This window comes from Eleutherodactylus coqui, chromosome 12 (assembly GCF_035609145.1).
Source record: "Eleutherodactylus coqui strain aEleCoq1 chromosome 12, aEleCoq1.hap1, whole genome shotgun sequence".
NCBI classification, from domain to species: domain Eukaryota; kingdom Metazoa; phylum Chordata; class Amphibia; order Anura; family Eleutherodactylidae; genus Eleutherodactylus; species Eleutherodactylus coqui.
The window spans coordinates 83,304,843-83,325,965 of NC_089848.1; the positions used below are offsets into that span (position 1 = coordinate 83,304,843).

The 21,123-nt window shown below is 39.7% G+C and overlaps 1 protein-coding gene across 2 annotated transcripts in view; it reads left to right on the forward strand.

Moving 5' to 3' along the window:
* VWDE (von Willebrand factor D and EGF domains) overlaps window positions 1–21,123 on the forward strand; it is a 109,004-nt gene that overhangs the window by 66,143 nt on the left and 21,738 nt on the right. For both annotated transcript variants that reach the window (XM_066585507.1, XM_066585508.1), the window contains 7 exons: window positions 2,933–3,088; window positions 4,393–4,497; window positions 7,573–7,687; window positions 8,758–9,008; window positions 16,676–16,895; window positions 17,969–18,103; window positions 19,810–19,935. In XM_066585507.1, the coding sequence (XP_066441604.1) occupies window positions 2,933–3,088; window positions 4,393–4,497; window positions 7,573–7,687; window positions 8,758–9,008; window positions 16,676–16,895; window positions 17,969–18,103; window positions 19,810–19,935 (1,108 nt within the window). The remainder of the gene's footprint in view (window positions 1–2,932; window positions 3,089–4,392; window positions 4,498–7,572; window positions 7,688–8,757; window positions 9,009–16,675; window positions 16,896–17,968; window positions 18,104–19,809; window positions 19,936–21,123) is intronic.

Here is a 21,123-nt window from a genome sequence, read left to right on the forward strand (position 1 = left end):
GTTACTCGCCTGAAATACCATTCTGTTCAAGTTTTTCTAGATCATTTTGAATACACTGTCTTCCCTAGTGTTAGCTATCCCTCCCACCTTTGTGTCATTGGCAAATTTCATCAGTTTTCCATCAATTCCCTCCTCCAGATCATTTATAAAAATGTTGAGCAACACTGGGCCAAGGACAGAGCCTTGTAGTACTCCACTTGATACATTTTTCCACTTGGATGTGCAGCCATTTATGACCACTCTTTGAGTACGATCGCTCAGCCAGTTGTGAATCCACCTAACAGTTGCCTTGTCAATCCCATATTTGGTCATTTTTTCGATAGGTATAGTATGAGATACTTTAGTAAATGCTTTACTAAAATCAAGATATACTATATCCACTGCATTTCTCTGATCAACCCAGTTGGTGATTCTGTCATAGAAGACAATTAGATTCGTCTGTCATGACTAGTTTGTTACAAGCCCATGCTGGCTCTGGTTCATTACTGCATTCTCATCCAAGTACTTGCATACATGCTGTTTAATAATTTGTTCAAAGATCTTTCCCGGTATAGAGGTCAGGCTCACAGGCCTGTAGTTTCCTGGATCCACCTTCTTCCCTTTTTTGAAGATAGGGACAACATTTGCCCTTTTCCAATCTTCTAGGACTTCCCCTGTTCTCCAGGAATTTTCAAGGATTATGGCAAGTGGTTCAGCAATTACCTCTGCTGCTTCCTTTAGTATCCTAGGATGCAATTCATCTGGACCTTGGGACTTGAATTCATGTAAGTTAGCTAAGTGTTCCCTCACCAACTCTCTGCTTACAGATAGCTTGCATTCTTCCCCCCCCCCCCCCCCCCCCCATAGCACAGGGAAGATCAGTTGATGTTACATCTACTTTCTGAGAGAAAACAGATACAAAATAGGAATTTAAAAGTTCGGCCTTCTCAACATCATTCTTAACCAATTTACCATTTTCATCCATTTTCATCCTGTAAGCATCCAATAGCTTATTTGACTTTTCTTTTGCTATGCCCCCAAAATCCTTTTTTATTGCTTTTGGTCTCTGTTGCAAGCCTCAATTCATTATTAGCTTTAGCTTTTCTGACACTTGCCCTACAGTTTCTGCAGGCCACATTATATTCTTCTTTAGATATTCCCCCCTTTTTCCATTTGATAAACATATTTTCCTTCTTTTTTAACATGTGTGCAAGTTCTGTGTTCATCCATCCTCGTCTCTTTAAATGCTTCCCATTCTGCCTTCTTTTAGGGATTGTCAATGATTGTGCTGAGAATCTCATTTCGCAATCTTTCCCAACCTTCTTGGACATTTCTGTCCTTAAGAAAATCCAAACATTGGATTCTTCCCATCCTCTTTCTGAGTTCATTTAACTTGTATTTATTTGTGTTGTAGCTTAGCTGAGCTACATTAGCTACAACACAAAATTCTTGGAAAGTTGGCTTTTTCCTCATCAGCTGACTAGACAATGACCATTGTAAAGATGAGTCATAAATTATAAATCTCCAGGACAAACTCTATACACATTTGGAACCAGCAGTGGATTCTTGTGGCTTTCTGCTCTGAAGACTGACAAATTGTGAATTTCTATCCAGAGATTTCTGAAGGACAGGAATCCATCTAATGTGCATGGGGGGCTGCCTAAGTTTCCGTCTGACTGGCAATATTAGGGAATAGAAGGATGGGCTGTTGAACTCCAAATATCATGGATTCCTATGATGTTCTGAGTTTGGGTCAGAAGACCTCCAGTTAGACCAGGACACATGTCTATATTATGGATGCAAAAACGTGGTTGAAATATGGTAGCATGTCACTGGCCCCTGCTTGTTCAGGGTCTGTTCAGAGCTTGTACTTTTTATTGCATTGTGGAAGCTACAGTGATTATTTAAGAGAAAACCTTAAATCTTCCAGTAACATTCCTATGAGAATGTCCAGATTTATGGGATCCACTGAGGTTCGATCTTTTTGTGACTTGCAGGTTGTAGACACAGTAACTTGCCCAATCGCTCCATGACCCCATTGAATTCAATGAGAATGCCAGGTCGCAGGGCTACACAGTGATGTTTGTTTGCATGACTTGTGTCTTGGCGAAAGTCACTTTGTAGCTCTAGCCTTTGGGTCATTATCAAATGGCCATTTACATGGGCGAGTAAAATATTGTTCTGAGAAACTCCGACAAATATTATATTTGCAAACCTGCGAATTTGCTACAAGTGTGACGCGTTTTGGGAGAAAAGTGTATTGCATGTGGTTTCAATGGTAAAAAAATAGAAAAAATGTATCTCATTCGCATGTAATGCTATTCTTTTCAGATGCAAAGAAAATAATGGGAAATATTGCCCCATGCTGCGATTCTTCTCTCTGACTCTCAGTGCGAGAGAAAAATCAACCATGCAATTAAATCCATGTAAAATGATATTTTTTTTATCTCACAACGCACAGAAATTGTGCTTGAAAATCTCCATTGTAAATACACTTTTAGACCACATTCACATGGCAGATATTCTCGCGCGAGCTCTGTCCGAGGCCAAGATGGACAGAACTCTCATGGGAAATGATCCCATGGTCCGAGTTTGAAAAATTTGCCGCATGTTCTATTTTCGCATGAGTCTCGCACAATAATAGCATACATAATGTGTGGAGTTCCGCACATTGCACAATACTTGGACGGCGTCCATGTGCTCTGTGATGCAAGTTTTGTCCGAGAATCTAGGGCATAATTCGCTGTTGGCCATGTGAATACGGCCTTAGTAAGAAAAGCGTTTTTTTTTTCAAAGTTCAAGTCCCGGAAGGTTCCCGGATATCATTTGGATGTTTATAGCGAGTTCTTTCGTCTTTGTATGTCGTATTTTTCAGTTGTGCTGCAAAATAATGATCTCTACGTACTTTCCAACTTAACTGCCTTATATGCTTCCATTTTTCCCATGCTCCCAGTATAGTGGAGGCAAATGGATCCTTCTTGATCCAGTACTTACAGATGCTACATTTACAAACTCCAGAGCCGTTGACTGTCAGATTCCTGTAGATGTTGCCCAGTCTGATGGCATGGATCCTGTAGATGAGAAACCCATTGCACGGTGGAGGGTTAAGGTATTGGCCTCAATTTGTTATTTTGGGGGGAGGAAGAAAGAACCGTAATAGTGCAATAAATAAGAATTCTACGCATTGTATGCTATTAACATTATCATGGTGTGCACTGTATGGTGATATCATTGGAAGGGTTATCCAGTTGTAAACTATTGACAGCCTATCAGCACGATAGGCTATTCATAGTAGATTGGCAGGGGTCTGCCGCCCAAGACTTTCGTGGAGCTGTTCATCAGGCCACTGCTCTCATGCAGACAGCAGGAAGCTCTGTTCTCACTGTAGTGGCCAAGCATGGTATTACATGCAACATTACCATTGAAGTGAATAGCCTGTAATACCAAGCATGGCCTATGCAGTGGGAACTGAGCTGTCTGTTTCCTGCAGACATCAACACAGTGCATGAATGCACCAGCCCAGCAAACAGCCAGCAGGCATCTCAGGCGGCAGAGACCAGCCAATATACTAATGATGGCCTATCCTAAGAAGAATCCATCAATCTCTGGACAACCCTTTAACATGGTAAACAGCAGGTATGGAAATATCATTATCATGGGGTACAGCACTATAAAGTATTATCACTAGCATGTTGTACAGTACTGTATAGTGTTAATGCTGATATTGTACAGAAGTGTATGGGAAAATCATTACCATGGTGTACAGCACTGCATAGTGTTATAATGGTCAAGGCGCGATGTACAGCACTGTATGGCGTTACCATTCTCATGGCATTTAACATTTTTGGAAAATCGGACCGATCACTCCCAACATGATCATTCCAATAATTGCTTAGCACTAGTTAATGACATGGTATACAGCACTGTATGGTGATATCATTTTCATGCTGTATAGCAGTGAATGGTATTATAATTGTCATGGTGTATACCTGTAGCACTGTGTTTTGGCCCAATATAGTAATACGCCTTTGGAACTAAATAGAATTATTACTAGTGTGATTTTGGTGAACTGTATTGAGAAAATGGACTCCTCTTCTCCATGCAATTGTTTTACTTAGCCCTTATCTCGCTCTTAAAGCCTTATTTTCTAGTCTTAGGCGATTCTAATGGTGGAAATTGTATGAAATTGTCTGAATGTTTCCCTCATTCATAGAAAAGAACAGGCTTTGATCTTCATGTTCCAGTGGCCCACAGGGGATCTATGGTGGGGAAGTATTTGCCTGCCTATGCCTGCTCTCTGTGTCTGTGTATTGATTGATGTCCAAGTTTTAGTATTTTTCTATCCCAAAAGCTTTGAGATTGTAGTCATCATGTCACTGAAAAGTAATTGACATTCCACTCTATGATCTACAGGTCTCAAATGATGGTGCCGCATTTAGTAATTTTAAGTCGATGACATTATATGATGGAGCTTGCCAGACCTGTGACCCCTTGTCAGATGGGCTGTGTACGTTAAAGGTAAGTTATAGCTGTTTTCCCCAATGATGAGCTAATTACATGATGCCCACTACTGGGTCACTCAATAATCACCTGTAATCTCTGGAGGAATGTGATAGCAGGTGTTTCTCTGCAGTGCCCCAGGAGGTGGGATGGAGTATTACTCTAGTTATCATTGTAATCAGTGGGTAGTATTGAAACCGAACCAGTAGAGCCCTATTTTGGTTCCAACTTTGCTAAAAGTTTGAATCAGTATCACCCTGAACCGAGCCTTTAGCAAGCTTCTACCCAATACAGGATTGTACTTGTTTGGTTCACTTAACACTAGTCCTAAACATTGGTGTATAATACTTTCTAGGAGCCATAAAAGCTGGTATAACACTGTCAGAGTGTTATGCAGGGCTTTTATGGCTGTTAAATAGTGTTATATACCAGTTTTAGGAGTTTTGGTGAACTTCCAGGTTACTTTGAATTAAATTACACTGAACCAAACGTTTTACAGATCTTCAGTGAATCAGCTGAACTGAACTTTTCACAATTTTGTTCATAACTAGCAATGATTTTCCATGCAATACACAGATGTGCCAGGTCCTCCAGAAAGAATGAAAGGTCTGACACAGGGAATGCCCACTATTAACCCCTTTAGTGTGCTGAAGACTACCTAAACCTGCCACTGAAGAGGTTAATATAGAATTCCCTAATGTGTATTTGAAAGTAACTTTTGTAAGCACTTTGGATAGTCTTCTACTTTTCGAGGTTGAGTCCAGTTAAGTTAAAATTGAAGCCAACGCCAGACTCGAAGCACGGAAGGGCTACTCTACATTATATAGAACAGGTGTATGTCTACTCTTTGTTATAAAATCTACTGTTTTCACTCTAAGCACAAGTCGTATATGATGCCACATATCTACTGGAATTCTAATAGCTTTTATGTGAATTAAATCAAAGGAATAAGATCTAACATCAGGTTAATCAACTGTAGGCAGATCTATCTACTGGTAGACATCATGAACTTATCTCTCAGGATTAGTGGACATGGATCAATTGAGTACAGACCGGTTTGGTTTGGGGCTAAATTCAGAAGCATCACTGCTTTCACCCTCTAACCCAGTGATTCCCAACCGGTGTGCCACGAGAGACTGCCAGGGGTGCTGTGGCTCTCTGGCTGGAAATCACGTCGGTACTGTTGTACCTTGACTCGGTGGCAGAGCAAGGTGTGTGTGCAGGAGGGGAGGCCAGCCATGGGTGCTATCAGTGAGGGGGGTGACAGCTCAGCCAGTCAGCTGTGGTCCTGGCGTGCAACTACTTGGCAGCGGCGGGTGGAGGAGCTACTATTGGAGTCTGCACTAAGGCCCTCACAGAGCCTGCACTGCCCCCTAGCACCGGTTAACCCTCCCCCAGCAGTCCTGTCATGTGGGGGGACACAGACCTGCAGAGCTGGAAGCTTCCAGGACCTCTGATAATGTCGTGTCATGTGATACCCTGTGTGGGAGGAGTCAGGGATCATATGACCATGAGGGAGCTCAGTAAATGTAGGACTCTGCTGTGTTCTGTGTGTGTGTGTTGGAGCTGTGGGGGGCAGGATGGGTGGATGGATGGATGGATGGATTGAGTGAGTGGAGCTGTGGGGATCAGGATGGATGTAGCGGAGCTGTGTGTGTGCGGATGAAGATGATGGAGCGGAGCTGTGTGTGATGTCTGGGGATAAGAATGGGTGTAGCGGAGCTGTGTGTGTGATGTATGGGGATCAGGATGGATTTAGTAGAGCTGTGTGTGTGATGTATGGGGATCAGGATGGATGTAGCGGAGCTGTGTGTGTGATGTATGGGGATCAGGATGGATGTAGTAGAGCTGTGTGTGTGATGTCTGGGGATTAGGATGGATGTAGTGGAGCTGTGTGTGTGATGTGTGGGGATCAGGATGGATGTAGTGGAGCTGTGTGTGTGATGTGGGGATTAAGATGGATGTAGCGGAGCTGTGTGTGTAATGTGGGGATCAGGATAGATGTAATGGAGCTGTGTGTGTAATGTCTGGGACTCAGGATGGATGTAGTGGAGCTGTGTGTGTAATGTCTGGGACTCAGGATGGATGTAGCGGAGCTGTGTGTGCGATGTCTGGGGATCAGGATGGATGTAGTGGAGCTGTGTGTGTAATGTGTGGGGGTCAGGATGGATGTCCGTCCAGCCCTGCAGTGAAAGTGTCGGGAGCAGAGGAGCAGTAAATGCGGTAGAACATTTCCCAGGGGTGGCCCATGGCTGAAAAGGTTGGAAAACACTGCTCTAACCCAATCAGTCAGGATGTGGGCTTGACTGGGGGGGCCCTGGCTCTTACTCTGGAAGTGATCCCGGTACTATGGCAACTGACGCTAACTAAAGGAAGTCTGTCATTACTTTTTGGTCCACCAACTGAGTATACTGGCATTGTATCTACTTCTCAGCTGAGACCAGGACTAGCTATCTACAGGATGACAGTTTTACTGTCTGTGATGTTAAATAACATTTTTGTTCATTGAACACACAGATCTGGAAAAAGGTGAGGAATTGCCACACAGTTTATTATACAGTTGTAGAACTTATTTATTTAAAAATAAATCTTGTTATTTGTATAGCGCCAACTTATTCCGCAGCGCTACTAGGTAATTCATTTACGATCCCCCACCAAGCTGGGTACTCATTATACCGATCTCGGAAAGATGGAAGGCTGAGTCAATCTTGAGCCGGCTACCTGAACCAATGCAGGGATTCAACTCGCAACCTTCAGGTCGTGAGCAAGGGCTTAGGACTGCATTTCTGCACCACATGAGGATCTTGTTTATAGAGAAATTATTAGTTTTAATCCGCAAATTGTAAAATCCTATTACGTTACTGTAAATAAAAATTTCAAGTTACAGTGCCTTCCTTTTTATTGCCCCCTTGAGGATGTGATCTAAGCACTTGGCCTGAAGAGTGGATGAAGTCACTGCTCCCTGACAACTGCTGGAATTTTGGCTGTTCTGATGATGTCCCTGGGTGGGACTGAATTACCCCGTTGACTGATTAATGGAAATTATATTTAAGCTCAGTCATCAACGTGAAGATCATTTTCATTCTTTTTCAGGAGAAAACTTGTAACATTGATGGACTCTGTTATGCTGGAGGAGACACAAACCCAACAAGTCCCTGCTTACTCTGTGAGCCGAGTGTCTCCAAATTAACCTGGTCGATTTCTGAAAGTAAGATCTTTGTGGAACTTTCACTGAAGGGTTTGATGGCTCATTCAATTTCAGGACCATTTCCCTTAAGATATGGAACTTACATTAAACTCTAGATTTATGGTCCATGTTAAAGATCGACCACAAATTACTGACCACTTGCCATACATGTGAATATTATCAATCATTCCATTTTATCAGCCATTCCAGGCAGATGGTAACCTCTTTAATCGTATGACTTGAAAGTATCCAAAATATTACTGCCTCCATAGGTAATACCTGTTCTACAAACCCCCAAGTCAAGACCACTACTCATCAAGTAACAGGCTAGATGGCTAAATAAGGACACACCATCCCTAAACTTCCCCATTCACATATAGTGACTGTTGGCCTAATGCTTGTTCAATTAACAGGTATTCCTCCTAATGCCACGTGTTTTCTATAGGGTGAAGAGAATAAGACACTGCTAGACACCTCTGGTAGCATCTTATTTAAAACAAGATGGTTTCACCTTTCCTCGATACCTGCCATAAGGGAGCATTGTGACACCCCCTACATATTAAATAGTTGGCCAGTTCCTCCACAATGTATAAGTCCACCTTTAGTGTTAATTTTGGTTTACTATTTTTTAAGCACCTCAATACTTTCAACTGTATCCGTGTCTTGAGAATGTGGATACAGTTGAAAGCGGTATCGGGGCCGGGGCCCCCGGTACAAATGCATGGTTTACCTGTGGTTAAAGTAGCCCTGCCCCTCTCCCTATATAGCAGTAAGGAGTAACAGGGATTTTCTATCCAGCGTGTTCCTGGGTGAAGTGTTGCTGCAAAGTATTGTGGTCCTAAGTTGAAGACCAATAAAAGGTCCTATTGTAATTGTATTGATGCAAGAATGATGATTGCACCAGGGCACCAAAAGCTTACCTTTGGCCCCATAACAAAACATGGAAGTGTTCCTCACTGTCCAATAACCACCATTAGGAGTAAATGCGTTCAAGAAATAGAATAGGTCATCATGGTCATTCCTCTGTCTCCCTGTTGCCTCTGTTTCTGTCTCTTCACCTTCTTGTTCTGAACCCAAACCTTCTCTTTCAGGCAATCAGCCTCCTGAGCTGCACTCCTTACCAGAAAGATTGCAGACGTTTTACAGCGAGAACTTTATCTACCAGTTTGTGGGCTCCGATCCTGAAGGTTCTGCAATCATGTTCACCTTAGAGTCTGGTCCAGATGGGGCAAGTTTATCTCCAGCAGGATTGCTGATCTGGAAGGTTATGTCACCAAATACAGAGAAAATAGTGTTTTCTGTCGTAGATGACTGTAATGCAAAGACGACCGTAACAGTTGAGGTGAGTAAGTTTAAACTTAGTGTTCACCTATTAAAAGGATTATTCCAAAATTGAAATTTCTTCTTTCTTGTACATAGCAGCAGTATTATAGTAGTTATATTCTTGTATATAGGGGGCAGTATTATGGTAGTTATATTCTTGTACATAGGAGGCAGTATTATAGTAGTTATATTCTTGTACATAGGGGGTAGTATTATAGTAGTTATATTCTTGTACATAGGGGGCAGTATTATAGTAGTTATATTCTTGTACATAGGAGCAGTATTATAGTAGTTATATTCTTGTACATAGGGGGCAGTATTACAGTAGTTATATTCTTATACATAGGGGGCAGTATTATAGTAGTTATATCCTTGTACATAGGAGCAGTATTATAGTAGTTATATTCTTGTACATAGGGGGCAGTATTATAGTAGTTATATTCTTGTACATAGGAGCAGTATTATAGTAGTTATATTCTTGTACATAGGAACAGTATTATAGTAGTTATATTCTTGTACATAGGGGGCAGTATTACAGTAGTTATATTCTTATACATAGGGGGCAGTATTATAGTAGTTATATCCTTGTACCTAGGGGGCAGTATTATAGTAGTTATATTCTTGTACATAGGAGCAGTATTATAGTAGTTATATTCCTGTACATAGGGGGCAGTATTATAGTAGTTATATTCTTGTGTATAGAGGTCAGTATTATAGTAGTTATATTCTTTTACATACGGAGCACTATTATAGTAGTTATATTCTTGTACATAGGAGACAGTATTACAGTAGTTATATTCTTGTACATAGGGGGCAGTATTATAGTAGTTATATTCTTGTACATAGGAGGCAATATTACAGTAGTTATATTCTTGTATATAGGGGGCAGTATTATAGTAGTTATATTCTTGTACATAGGGGGCAGTATTATAGTAGTTATATTCTTGTACATAGTGGGGCAGTATTATAGTAGTTATATTCTTGTACATAGGGGGCAGTATTATAGTAGTTATATTCTTGTACATAGGAGGCAGTATTACAGTAGTTATATTCTTATACATAGGAGACAGTATTACAGTAGTTATATTCTTGTACATAGGGGGCAGTATTAAAGTAGTTATATTCTTGTACATAGGAGGCAGTATTACAGTAGTTATATTCTTATACATAGGAGGCAGTATTATAGTAGTTATATTCTTGTACATAGGAGGCAGTATTACAGTAGTTATATTCTTATACATAGGAGGCAGTATTACAGTAGTTATATTCTTGTACATAGGGGCAGTATTATAGTAGTTATATTCTTGTACATAGGAGGCAGTATTATAGTAGTTATAGTCTTGTACATAGAGGGCAGTATTATAGTAGTTATATTCTTGTACATAGGAGGCAGTATTATAGTAGCTATATTCTTGTACATAGGAGGCAGTATTATAGTAGTTATATTCTTATACATAGGAGGCAGTATTACAGTAGTTATATTCTTGTACATAGGAGGCAGTATTATAGTAGTTATAGTCTTGTACATAGAGGGCAGTATTATAGTAGTTATATTCTTGTACATAGGAGGCAGTATTATAGTAGTTATATTCTTATACATAGGAGGCAGTATTACAGTAGTTATATTCTTGTACATAGGAGGCAGTATTATAGTAGTTATAGTCTTGTACATAGAGGGCAGTATTATAGTAGTTATATTCTTGTACATAGGAGGCAGTATTATAGTAGCTATATTCTTGTACATAGGAGGCAGTATTATAGTAGTTATATTCTTGTACATAGTGGGCAGTATTATAGTAGTTATATTCTTGTACACAGGGGGCAGTATTATAGTAGTTATATTCTTGTACATATGAGCAGTATTATAGTAGTTATATTCTTGTACATAGGGGGCCAGTATTATAGTAGTTATAGTCTTGTACATGGGGGGCAGTATTATAGTAGTTATATTCTTGTACATAGGGGCAGTATTATAGTAGTTATATTCTTGTACATAGGGGGCAGTATTGTAGTAGTTATATTCTTATACATAGGAGGCAGTATTATAGTAGTTATATTCTTGGAGACTAATTAATATGGAAATGTCTTCAGACCTGTATATAGAAGTTATAGGAAAAACAAGAAAATAATTACAGTCTAGAGTTATCCAAAGCAATCCACATGTAGTGGCTCACAGAAAGAAACAGAGGAAGGGGGGGGGGGGGTATATTTTATTATATCTTTTTGAACCTGAAGTGTCTCATATCAGCAATAAATTCACCTTAATCCCAGATAAGGTCTCTTTGAAGTTTACCAGATGGTGATTTTCTAATGAATAAACTTAAATCTTCACATCATCAAAGTGTCAGCCGCTGCAGATGAGAGCACCTACCTGATCCTCACACAAAGGGAAATGAGAGGACTTAGTGGTTACATGTGTCTAGTGTAATCTCCATCAACAGTGACTTCTTCTATCTTTATACGGATTTGTCAACCTTATCATTCTGAATTCTCTTGTTGAAGAATTAGTCACAATACCAAAGTAATAAAATCACATGTCTTCCAGCAAAAAGACACTACAGAGAAACTTATGACAAATAAAAACCTTATCTTACCTTGCCAAACGAATATTTTTGTACATAGGGGGCAGTATTATAGTAGTTATATTCTTGTACATAGGGGGCAGTATTATAGTAGTTATATTCTTGTACATAGGGGGGGCAGTATTGTAGTAGTTATATTCTTGTACATAGCAGCAGTATTATAAGAGTTATATTCTTGTACATAGGGGGGGCAGTATTATAGTAGTTATATTCTTGTACATAGCAGCAGTATTATAGTAGTTATATTCTTGTACATAGGGAGCAGTATTATAGTAGTTATATTTTTGTACATAGGAGGCAGTATTATAGTAGTTATATTCTTGTACATAGGGGGCAGTATTATAGTAGTTATATTCTTGTACATAGGGGGCAGTATTATAGTAGTTATATTCTTGTACATAGGGGCAGTATTATAGTAGTTATATTCTTGTACATAGTGGGGCAGTATTATAGTAGTTATATTCTTGTACATAGGGGGCAGTATTATAGTAGTTATATTATTGTACATAGGAGGCAGTATTATAGTAGCTATATTCTTGTACATAGGGGGCAGTATTATAGTAGTTATATTCTTGTACATAGAAAGCAGTATTATAATAGTTATATTCTTGTACATAGGGGGCAGTATTATAGTAGTTAAACAGTATTTATGCAAGTACTTGGATAAAAATGGAGTAATTAACCAGAGCCAACATGGGTTTGTAACAAACAAGTCATGCCAGATGAATCTAATTTCCTTCTATGACAGAATCACTGATTGGGTTGATAAGGGAAATGCGGTGGATATAGTATATCTTGACTTTAGTAAAGCATTTGACAAAGTATCTCATACCATGTACACCTTTTCTTGTACATAGGGGGCAGTATTATAGTAGTTATATTCTTGTACATAGGGGCAGTATTATAGTAGTTATATTCTTGTACATAGGAGGCGGTATTATAGTAGTTTTATTCTAGTACATAGGGGGGTGGTATTACAGTAGTTATATTCTTGTACATAGGGAGCAGTATTAAAGTAGTTATATTCTTGTACATAGGGAGCAGTATTATAGTAGTTATATTCTTGTACATAGGGAGCAGTATTATAGTAGTTATATTCTTGTACATAGGGAGCTGTATTATAGTAGTTATATTCTTGTACATAGTGGGCAGTATTATAGTAGTTATATTTTTGTACATAGGGAGCAGTATTATAGTAGTTATATTCTTGTACATAGAGGGCAGTATTAAAGTAGTTATATTCTTGTACATAGGGAGCAGTATTATAGTAGTTATATTTTTGTACATAGGGAGCAGTATTATAGTAGTTATATTCTTGTACATTGCATAAGTATTATACTGTGTTCCTTAAAAATAAGTCCTACCCTGATAATAAATCCTACTCTGATTTTCGGTGGGGGGACTTGAAATCTAAGCCCTTCTCTGAAAATAAGCCCTCACTACACTACATGAAAAAAACAATACAAAGAACAGAGCAGAGGAGAAAGAGGTCCTCTTGAATGGAGAAAAAGAAGTGTTGTTGTGAAGAAAAACAGAGTGGTGGTTGTGGGGGATTCCCTACTGAGAGGAACAGAGTCTGCTGTCTGCAGACCTGACATCTCGCGATAGGTGTGCTGTCTTCTAGGTGCTCAAATTAAAGATGTGTTTGATAGGCTGTCAAGACTCTTCAGTCCTACAGAACACCACCCATTCCTACTAATACATGTAGGGACAAATGACACTGCAAAAAAGGACCTTACAACTATCTGCAGAGACTTTCAAGACCTCGGAAAGAAGGTGAAGGAACTAGGAACACAGGTGGTCTTCTCATCCATCCTCCCAGTGGATGGCCATAGAATAAGAAGATGGAACAGGATTATAGAGGTAAACAACTGGCTACGCTGATGGTGCATCAGCAAAGATTTGTATTTCTAGACCATGCAGTGAATTACCTATATGATGGACTGCTTGCTAGAAACGGGTTGCACCTTACAAAAACAGGTAATCATATATTATTTGGTAGGCGCCTCGCTTCACTCATTAGGAGAGATTTAAACTAGAACAATATGAGAAGGGAAGTGAAAAGCCAGGTAAAAATGTACAGCTGATTAATACATTTGAGAACCTTGCTATGAGAAGTGGAAAGAAAGAACAAAGACAAAAAATTCTGAAGGAAAGAAGGTGAGTAAGAGACACTGATCACAAACTAAAATGTTTCTACATAAATGCACAGGCATGGGAAACCAACAAGGAGAACTGGAGCTCCTAACACAGGAAGAGAAATATGATGACATAGCCATCACGGAAACTTGGTGGAATGATACACATGATTGGAATATAAGGCTTGAAAGATACAACTTATTTATAAGAAACAGACCTAAAAAAAGGGGAGGAGGTGTTGTGTTGTATGTGAGGAAAACATTAATCTCCACAGAAATTCGAGCTTCAGAGAATTGTAGTTCTGTAGAAACTGTTTGAGTAAGAATACAAGAAGAGAACAACAGAAAGGACACCATTGTAGGCATTTACTATAGGCCACTTGGACAAGCAGAAGATATGGATGAACTCTTTCTACATCAGATGGCCAAGTTCTCAAAAAAGCATGACATAGTGTTCACAGGAGATTGTACCTATCCAGACATTTGTTGGGAATCTCTCTCAGGTAAAAGTAATGGATCCAACAAATTCTTATCCGCTCTTGCTGACAACTTTATCTTCCTAAAAAGGTAGAAGAGAAAACAAGGGGATCTGCTATCTTGGACCTAATTCTTACCAACAGGGAGGGAATGGTTGAGGAAGTAAGCATGGCTGGGACCTTAGGAGGCAGTGATTATGCTATCCTTGAATTTGGGATTAAAAAAGGGAGAAAGACCTGAGAAAACTCAGACCTCAAGGTTGGATTTTAAAAAGCCAGATTTTAATAAATTCAGAAAGAGGATAGGAAGAATCCAATGGATGGATGTTTTTAAGGATAGAAATGTCCAAGAAGGAAGAATGGGAACCATTTAAGGAGACCAGGATGGATGAACACAGAACTTGCACACATATTAAAAACAAAGAAAAATATGTTTATCAAATGGAAAAAGGGGGGGATATCTAAAGAAGAATATAATGTGGTCTGCAGAAACTGTAGGGCAAGTATCAGAAAAACTAAAGCTGATAATTAATTGATTCTTCAACAGAGGCCAAAAGCAATATAAAAGGATTTCTCTCAGAAAGTAGATGGAACATCAACTGATCTTCCCTGTGCTATTGGGGGAATGAAAGAATGCAGACTATCTATAAGCAGAGAGATGGTGAGGGAACACTTAGCTAACTTAAATGAATTCAAGTCCCAAGGTCAAGATGAATTACATCTAGGGGATACTAAAGGAAGCAGCAGAGGTAATTGCTGAGTCACTTGCCATATTCTTTGAAAATTCCTGGAGAACAGAAGTCCCAGAAAATTTGAAAAAGGCAAATGTTGTCCCCATTTTCAAAAAAGGGGAGAAGGTGGATCCAGGAAACTACATGCCTGTTAGCCTGACTTCCATACCGGGAAAGATCTTTGAACAAATTATTAAACAGTATTTATGCAAGTACTTGGATAAAAATAGAGTAATTAACCAGTGCCAGCATGGGTTTGTAACAAACAAGTCATGCCAGATGAATCTAATTTCCTTCTATGACAGAATCACTGACTGGGTTGATAAGGGAAATGCGGTGGATATAGTATATCTTGACTTTAGTAAAGCATTTGACAAAGTATCTCATACCATGTACACCTTTTCTTGTACATAGGGGGCAGTATTATAGTAGTTATATTCTTGTACATAGGGGCAGTATTATAGTAGTTATATTCTTGTACATAGGAGGCAGTATTATAGTAGTTATAATCTTGTACATAGGGGGCAGTATTATAGTAGTTATATTCTTGTATATAGGGGGCTGTATTATAGTAGTTATATTCTTGAACATAGGGGGCAGTATTATAGTAGTTATATCCTTGTACATAGGGAGCAGTATTATAGTAGTTATATTCTTGTACATAGGGAGCAGTATTATAGTAGTTATATTCTTGTGCATAGGAGCAGTATTATAGTAGTTATATTCCTGTACATAGGGAGCAGTATTATAGTAGTTATATTCTTGTGCATAGGAGCAGTATTATAGTAGTTATATTCTTGTACATAGGGGCAGTATTATAGTAGTTATAATCTTGTACATAGGGGGCAGTATTATAGTAGTTATATTCTTGTACATAGGAGGCAGTATTATAGTAGTTATATTCTTGTACATAGGGGGCAGTATTATAGTAGTTATATTCTTGTATATAGGGAACAGTATTATAGTAGTTATATTCTTGTACATAGGAGGCTGTATTATAGTAGTTATATTCTTGTATAAAGGGAACAGTATTATAGTAGTTATATTCTTGTACATAGGAGGAAGCATTATAGTAGTTATATTCTTGTACATAGGGGGCAGTATTATAGTAGTTATATTCTTGTACATAGGGGGCAGTATTATAGTAGTTATATTCTTGTACATAGTGGGTAGCATTGTATTAATTATATCTTTTTACATGGATTATCATTGTTTTAGCTCTGGTAGTATACATCATGGTATACTTTCTCAGCAACTAAATACAGTAAGCAAGTATAAACCACTGTCGTGAACCAAAGAACTTTCCTTCCCAATCATTTTAGTGACTTATATAAGTGCATTATTCAGCAGAGGTTGAGCACATGAGGAAGCTGTTGCAGAGTGACTGGCAGGGCTCCTTCACATGAACATATGGTACAGCATATTACTTCTGCCGGTTTTGTGCATGTAATTCGTATTACCAATCTGCCATAGGATCCCATGTTGCCACTCACCCATATTGTGGGAAATACATGCGCAGCATGTACAATCTTGGCGCATATTATACGTGCATCCACTCCAAGAAAGCTCATGGTAATTGGCGGTGCACAGCAAGTACACAATGTCATTACATGCTTGCTGCGTGCCTTGTGACTGTGTCTTGTGGGCAGCACACAGTGCTATACGCTCGTCTGAAGCCACTCTAAAGAAAAGATCCTCACTTTTATTTCATTGAAGTAATATAAATTCTGTATAGTTTACTCACTGTTATTATTCTTAGGTGTTGGTTAAAGCCTGCGGATGCTTGAATGGTGGATCGTGTGTCGCAAATGTTAATTTCCCGCCAGGGAGAGGAGAATTTCTCTGTGTCTGTGCAGCAGGATATGAAGGAGACAGCTGTGACACAGATATCAATGACTGCCAGTCTACACCGTGCCATGCTGGAAGATGTGTTGACCAGGTTAACAGCTATCACTGTGAATGCCCTGCTGGTCTTACAGGTAGAAAGTTGAAGATTATTTAGCAAAACAGCTTTCTTGTATCTAGCAAAACACATGCAAGGAAAAGTTTCTAATAAAGAGCAATTTAAGCTTTTCAGACAACTTCTGCTCATCTGCTAGTTTGCGTTAGTCTCGTCATTTCTGTTATTTAATTATATTAAAACTTTATTGCTTTATCATTGTAAATCATGTTTGAAGTAACACTAGAGGTCTCCCTTTCAGCTTTTCTGCAATCCACTCTCGGTTGTTAGGTACAGAGCTTCTGTAGTAACAGGGACATAGAGAGGTTTCCTTAGCAATGCAAGGAGGAGCTATCTTCATAGGGGCGCTCCTCTGTACTCAGAGGCTGCAGGCTGACAGATCTGCAGACACTGATAACAATCTCCACAATTTCTGTGTCTCCTGCTGTTACAATATTTGTGTGTGTGTGTGTGTCCCTGCAAACCTTATAGGGTGTTTACTAAGCATTTGGCCAGAATGTCTCTGAATGCCTGAATCAATCTGGGAAAGCAGAGGGGCAGGTATTCACGTAGTGTCTTAATGCTAATTGGACCAGAAACAGTGCAATGCAGCATGGGAAGTAAAGGCAAGGAAGTCAGGACAATGAACTACTAGCAGAATGATAGGTCTGCTACATGCCTGCTAAATGAAAGTGGATTGCAAACAGAAGAAAAATAGGAAAATCAGAACTTACAGACATGATACAGGGGGCAAACAGCAGCAAATGAGCTGGTAAGGAGAACCTGGTGTATTTCAGAAAACTTGTTAAAAACTCAGGTGCACTTGATAAAAACCTGAAGATATTCCTACTTGTGTGCAGTATCTTTGTGACATTCACTTTATTGCACTAGAACTTGAACACTTTTTACTGGGCTCCTCCACAGATTACAGCTGATCACTGGTGGTCCAAGCAGAGGTACATTGTGTAATCTGCTTCATGTTGGGGGGACCTATTTTATAAAAATGGATTGTCTGAAGTGGACAACCCCTTTAAATGGTTGGATAATTAATAGTTACCATTATGAACATGAAGATGTGGAGGCAATTGAGGTTCTAATTCTTTTTGTCCCCAGGTAAAGTCTGTGAGGAGGATGTGGATGAGTGTCTGTCTGCCTCTTGTTACTCCGGAGTACCTTGCACAAATACCTTCGGCTCTTACAGCTGTGCTTCATGTCCCGACGGTTATGGAGGAGATGGAAGAACATGTGGTAATTAAAGAATTGCTCCACTGTCAGCCAGCAGGATGTACTAGAGGAGATGTGGGTTCTGGGTAATGGAAGATTATTTGCATTTTCCTAAAGGGGGGTTTCAAATAGATATACAGGAAGCTCATCGTGCAATAAAAAGTTCAGCAAAGTTCTAATACACTTTGCGTATCAACTCCTCACAAGTTGAAGCTATCTGCTTGCTGTCAGCGAATATATCTGCCTTATGCAGGGGCGTAACTAAAGGCTCAGGGGCCCTGATGCAAAAGGTGAGCTGGGGCCCCCCCTCTATCTGTATCTGTATCCGTACCCTTACCTAAACCATGCTACACAGAGGCATAACTTGAAGCTTCTGGGCCCCAATGCAAAACCTGTAACAGGGCCCCCAACTATAATGCTTTATTCATAGTACTGGGTTCCCTATATGAAGAAGAGAGGCCCTATGAGCCCCCTAAGGCTCCTGGGCCCAGGTGCAACCACATCCCCTGCACCCTCTATAGTTACACCCCTGGCCTTATGTCATACATTATAACGACCCACACTTATCTGTTATCAGCCCATTTTCAGGGCAACTTTGCAACCTCTGGATTTAAACAAGAATGCTTTCATTCACTGACAGTAAGAACGGCTTCACGCAGGCGTATGTGCCTTTGCGCAACACAGTTGCGTCGTGAATGAGGCGCCTCTGTGCGCATATCAGTTTCTGTACTTTTTGGCGCATGCAGACAATGTTCTAATGGGTGCAGGACACACCCGATTTTAAGAGGCTATTTAGCATAATGAGGTCCATGCATTGTATTTCACGCATCCCATTGCATATGTGCGCATTTGACAACCGCCATGGACTTCTATGGGGCCCTTTGGTGCGCATATACAGAAATTTCTATTATTTTGTGTGTGTGAGAAATGCAGTCCACACTAAACAATAATCATTCAAGTTTGCACGATCCAACCACTTTTTTTAAAATAATAATCGTTTCATAAAAAAGAGACCATAAGGACAAATCTGAAGAGCCACTCTTGCTAAAACACATCTTTCCATCCCTGTCCCCCTCACCTGATTACCTGTCATACTCTGGAGGTCTCCTCTGTGAATATCCATGCAGTGCAGCCCCCTGTCTGATGCTGATCAGCCACCATCTCGATGGTAAAATCCTTTGGTTTCATTTTCATGTTAATCCCATGATCCATCAGTATAGCATTAGCAAGAGGCTGTATCATTTCTGCCTGCTGGAGGGGACAGTTTAATTGTCATTATCGTCTATAAGCTACAGACCATAAGTATCAAGTCAGATCCTGTGTGACAGGAGCTCTGTGAACATCATCAGTAACTGTGATTTGAGTGACGGTGTCCTCCTCTAAGCAGTTTCTGTGGTAGGATTCCTTGAACAGCATCATACAAACTGAGAAACTGACTAGAAAATGAACACATAAACCCAAGTAAATCTGAGCTGGTCAAAATTGAGATCACATGACCATCTGAGGAGAAAGAGTCTAGGAGTTTCGGATAGAAAGTTACAATGAACCAAGGTAACACTAGCTCACTTATATATATACCGGGGGGATAGCTGCATAATTAATTAATAAAGAATCTCTGGAATGGACCTATAAGATCAGAATTTGAGTTGAATCCTTAAATGCAAACACAACCAAAGATCTGATCTACATCTACAGTAATGTCACCTGTGTGTTGTTTTCCTCTTATACAGTGCAATTAATTCTGACAACTCAATCCCCCATAACTGAGACCCCAATGAATGATATGTTTAATATCAATGGAGAAATAACCAGCCGAGATAAGGATGACATTTTTCAACCGCAGTCCAATCTATATGGTGAGTAACCACTGTTCGTGTGTTGTAATGCATCTTATTACAGTATATGACAACTTTACTAGATACACACATATGGCAGCAAACTGGGTGTACTTTGGGCTTTTGAATCAATGCAATGCGTTATGGCATCCATCCAAAGGTATCCGAGGACCCAGGGTGTGCCAAGAACACAATTCCAACACACACCTCCACCATCTGCCAAGAAGGGTTCATCGATTCATGCTGCTTGCACCAAATCCTGACCCTCTCATCTGCATGGTACAACAAAATTCTGGATTTACCTCGCCAGGCGATGTTCTGCTCAGTGATCCAATTTTTGCACTCTTTTGCCAATTGGGGTCTTGTCTCTCGTTTTCTCTTATACGGCATTTGCTTGACTGTGCACTACCTGATCACCAAAATGGTTTTTGATATTCTTCTCTGACCCATTTCGAGTTTTTTACATCTACAGGATCCCTACTCATTGGATGTTTTTCCTCAATCACATTATTCTCCTTATACTCTTCACACTGTTGCATTAAAACACCCACAAGATAGCTAGTTTTTAAAATTCTGGCCCCGACTGGTCTAGCAGCAATGACCCGGCCTCATTGGAAGCCACTCAGATCGCTGGATTCTCCCATCTAATGTGGGTTAACACTGAAACTTATCCACAAAACACTTGTCTATGCTGATCTCTATCCCTTGGGTCTATTTGCATGACAACTTGGGACAAAACAGGACAATGTACGCAATGCAATGTGCGGTGACGATAGGTTGATTTTGTAGCTTTAGAGTTGAACCGAGAAGATCAACTATTTTTGCTTAATGCCAAATATGAATCTTATGGTATCTTAGATGCAAAATTTGGCAAAAAGTGGAATAGGAGTCAGATCTGGAAGGATAAAATGGACATAATGTTAGAGTAATGATCCCTCCCCCTGCTTGCCAGTACTGGATGTAGAATCCAGTTGAAGACCCATCCATATTAGAAGTATCATTGTGAATTTGTGGAAAAACGTATGCATACAGTAATTGCGATGCATGTGAGATTTAATGTAAGCACTGCACATCCTGTGCTGAGTAGCTGCTGACCGTGACGGCGCGGACCATTTGCATTAGTCAGATTCATAAAGTCATAACAAATGAGTGTTAATTTGCTGAAGCAATTTCTAGTAATGAATTATATTGTATCCATCAGCGTACTGT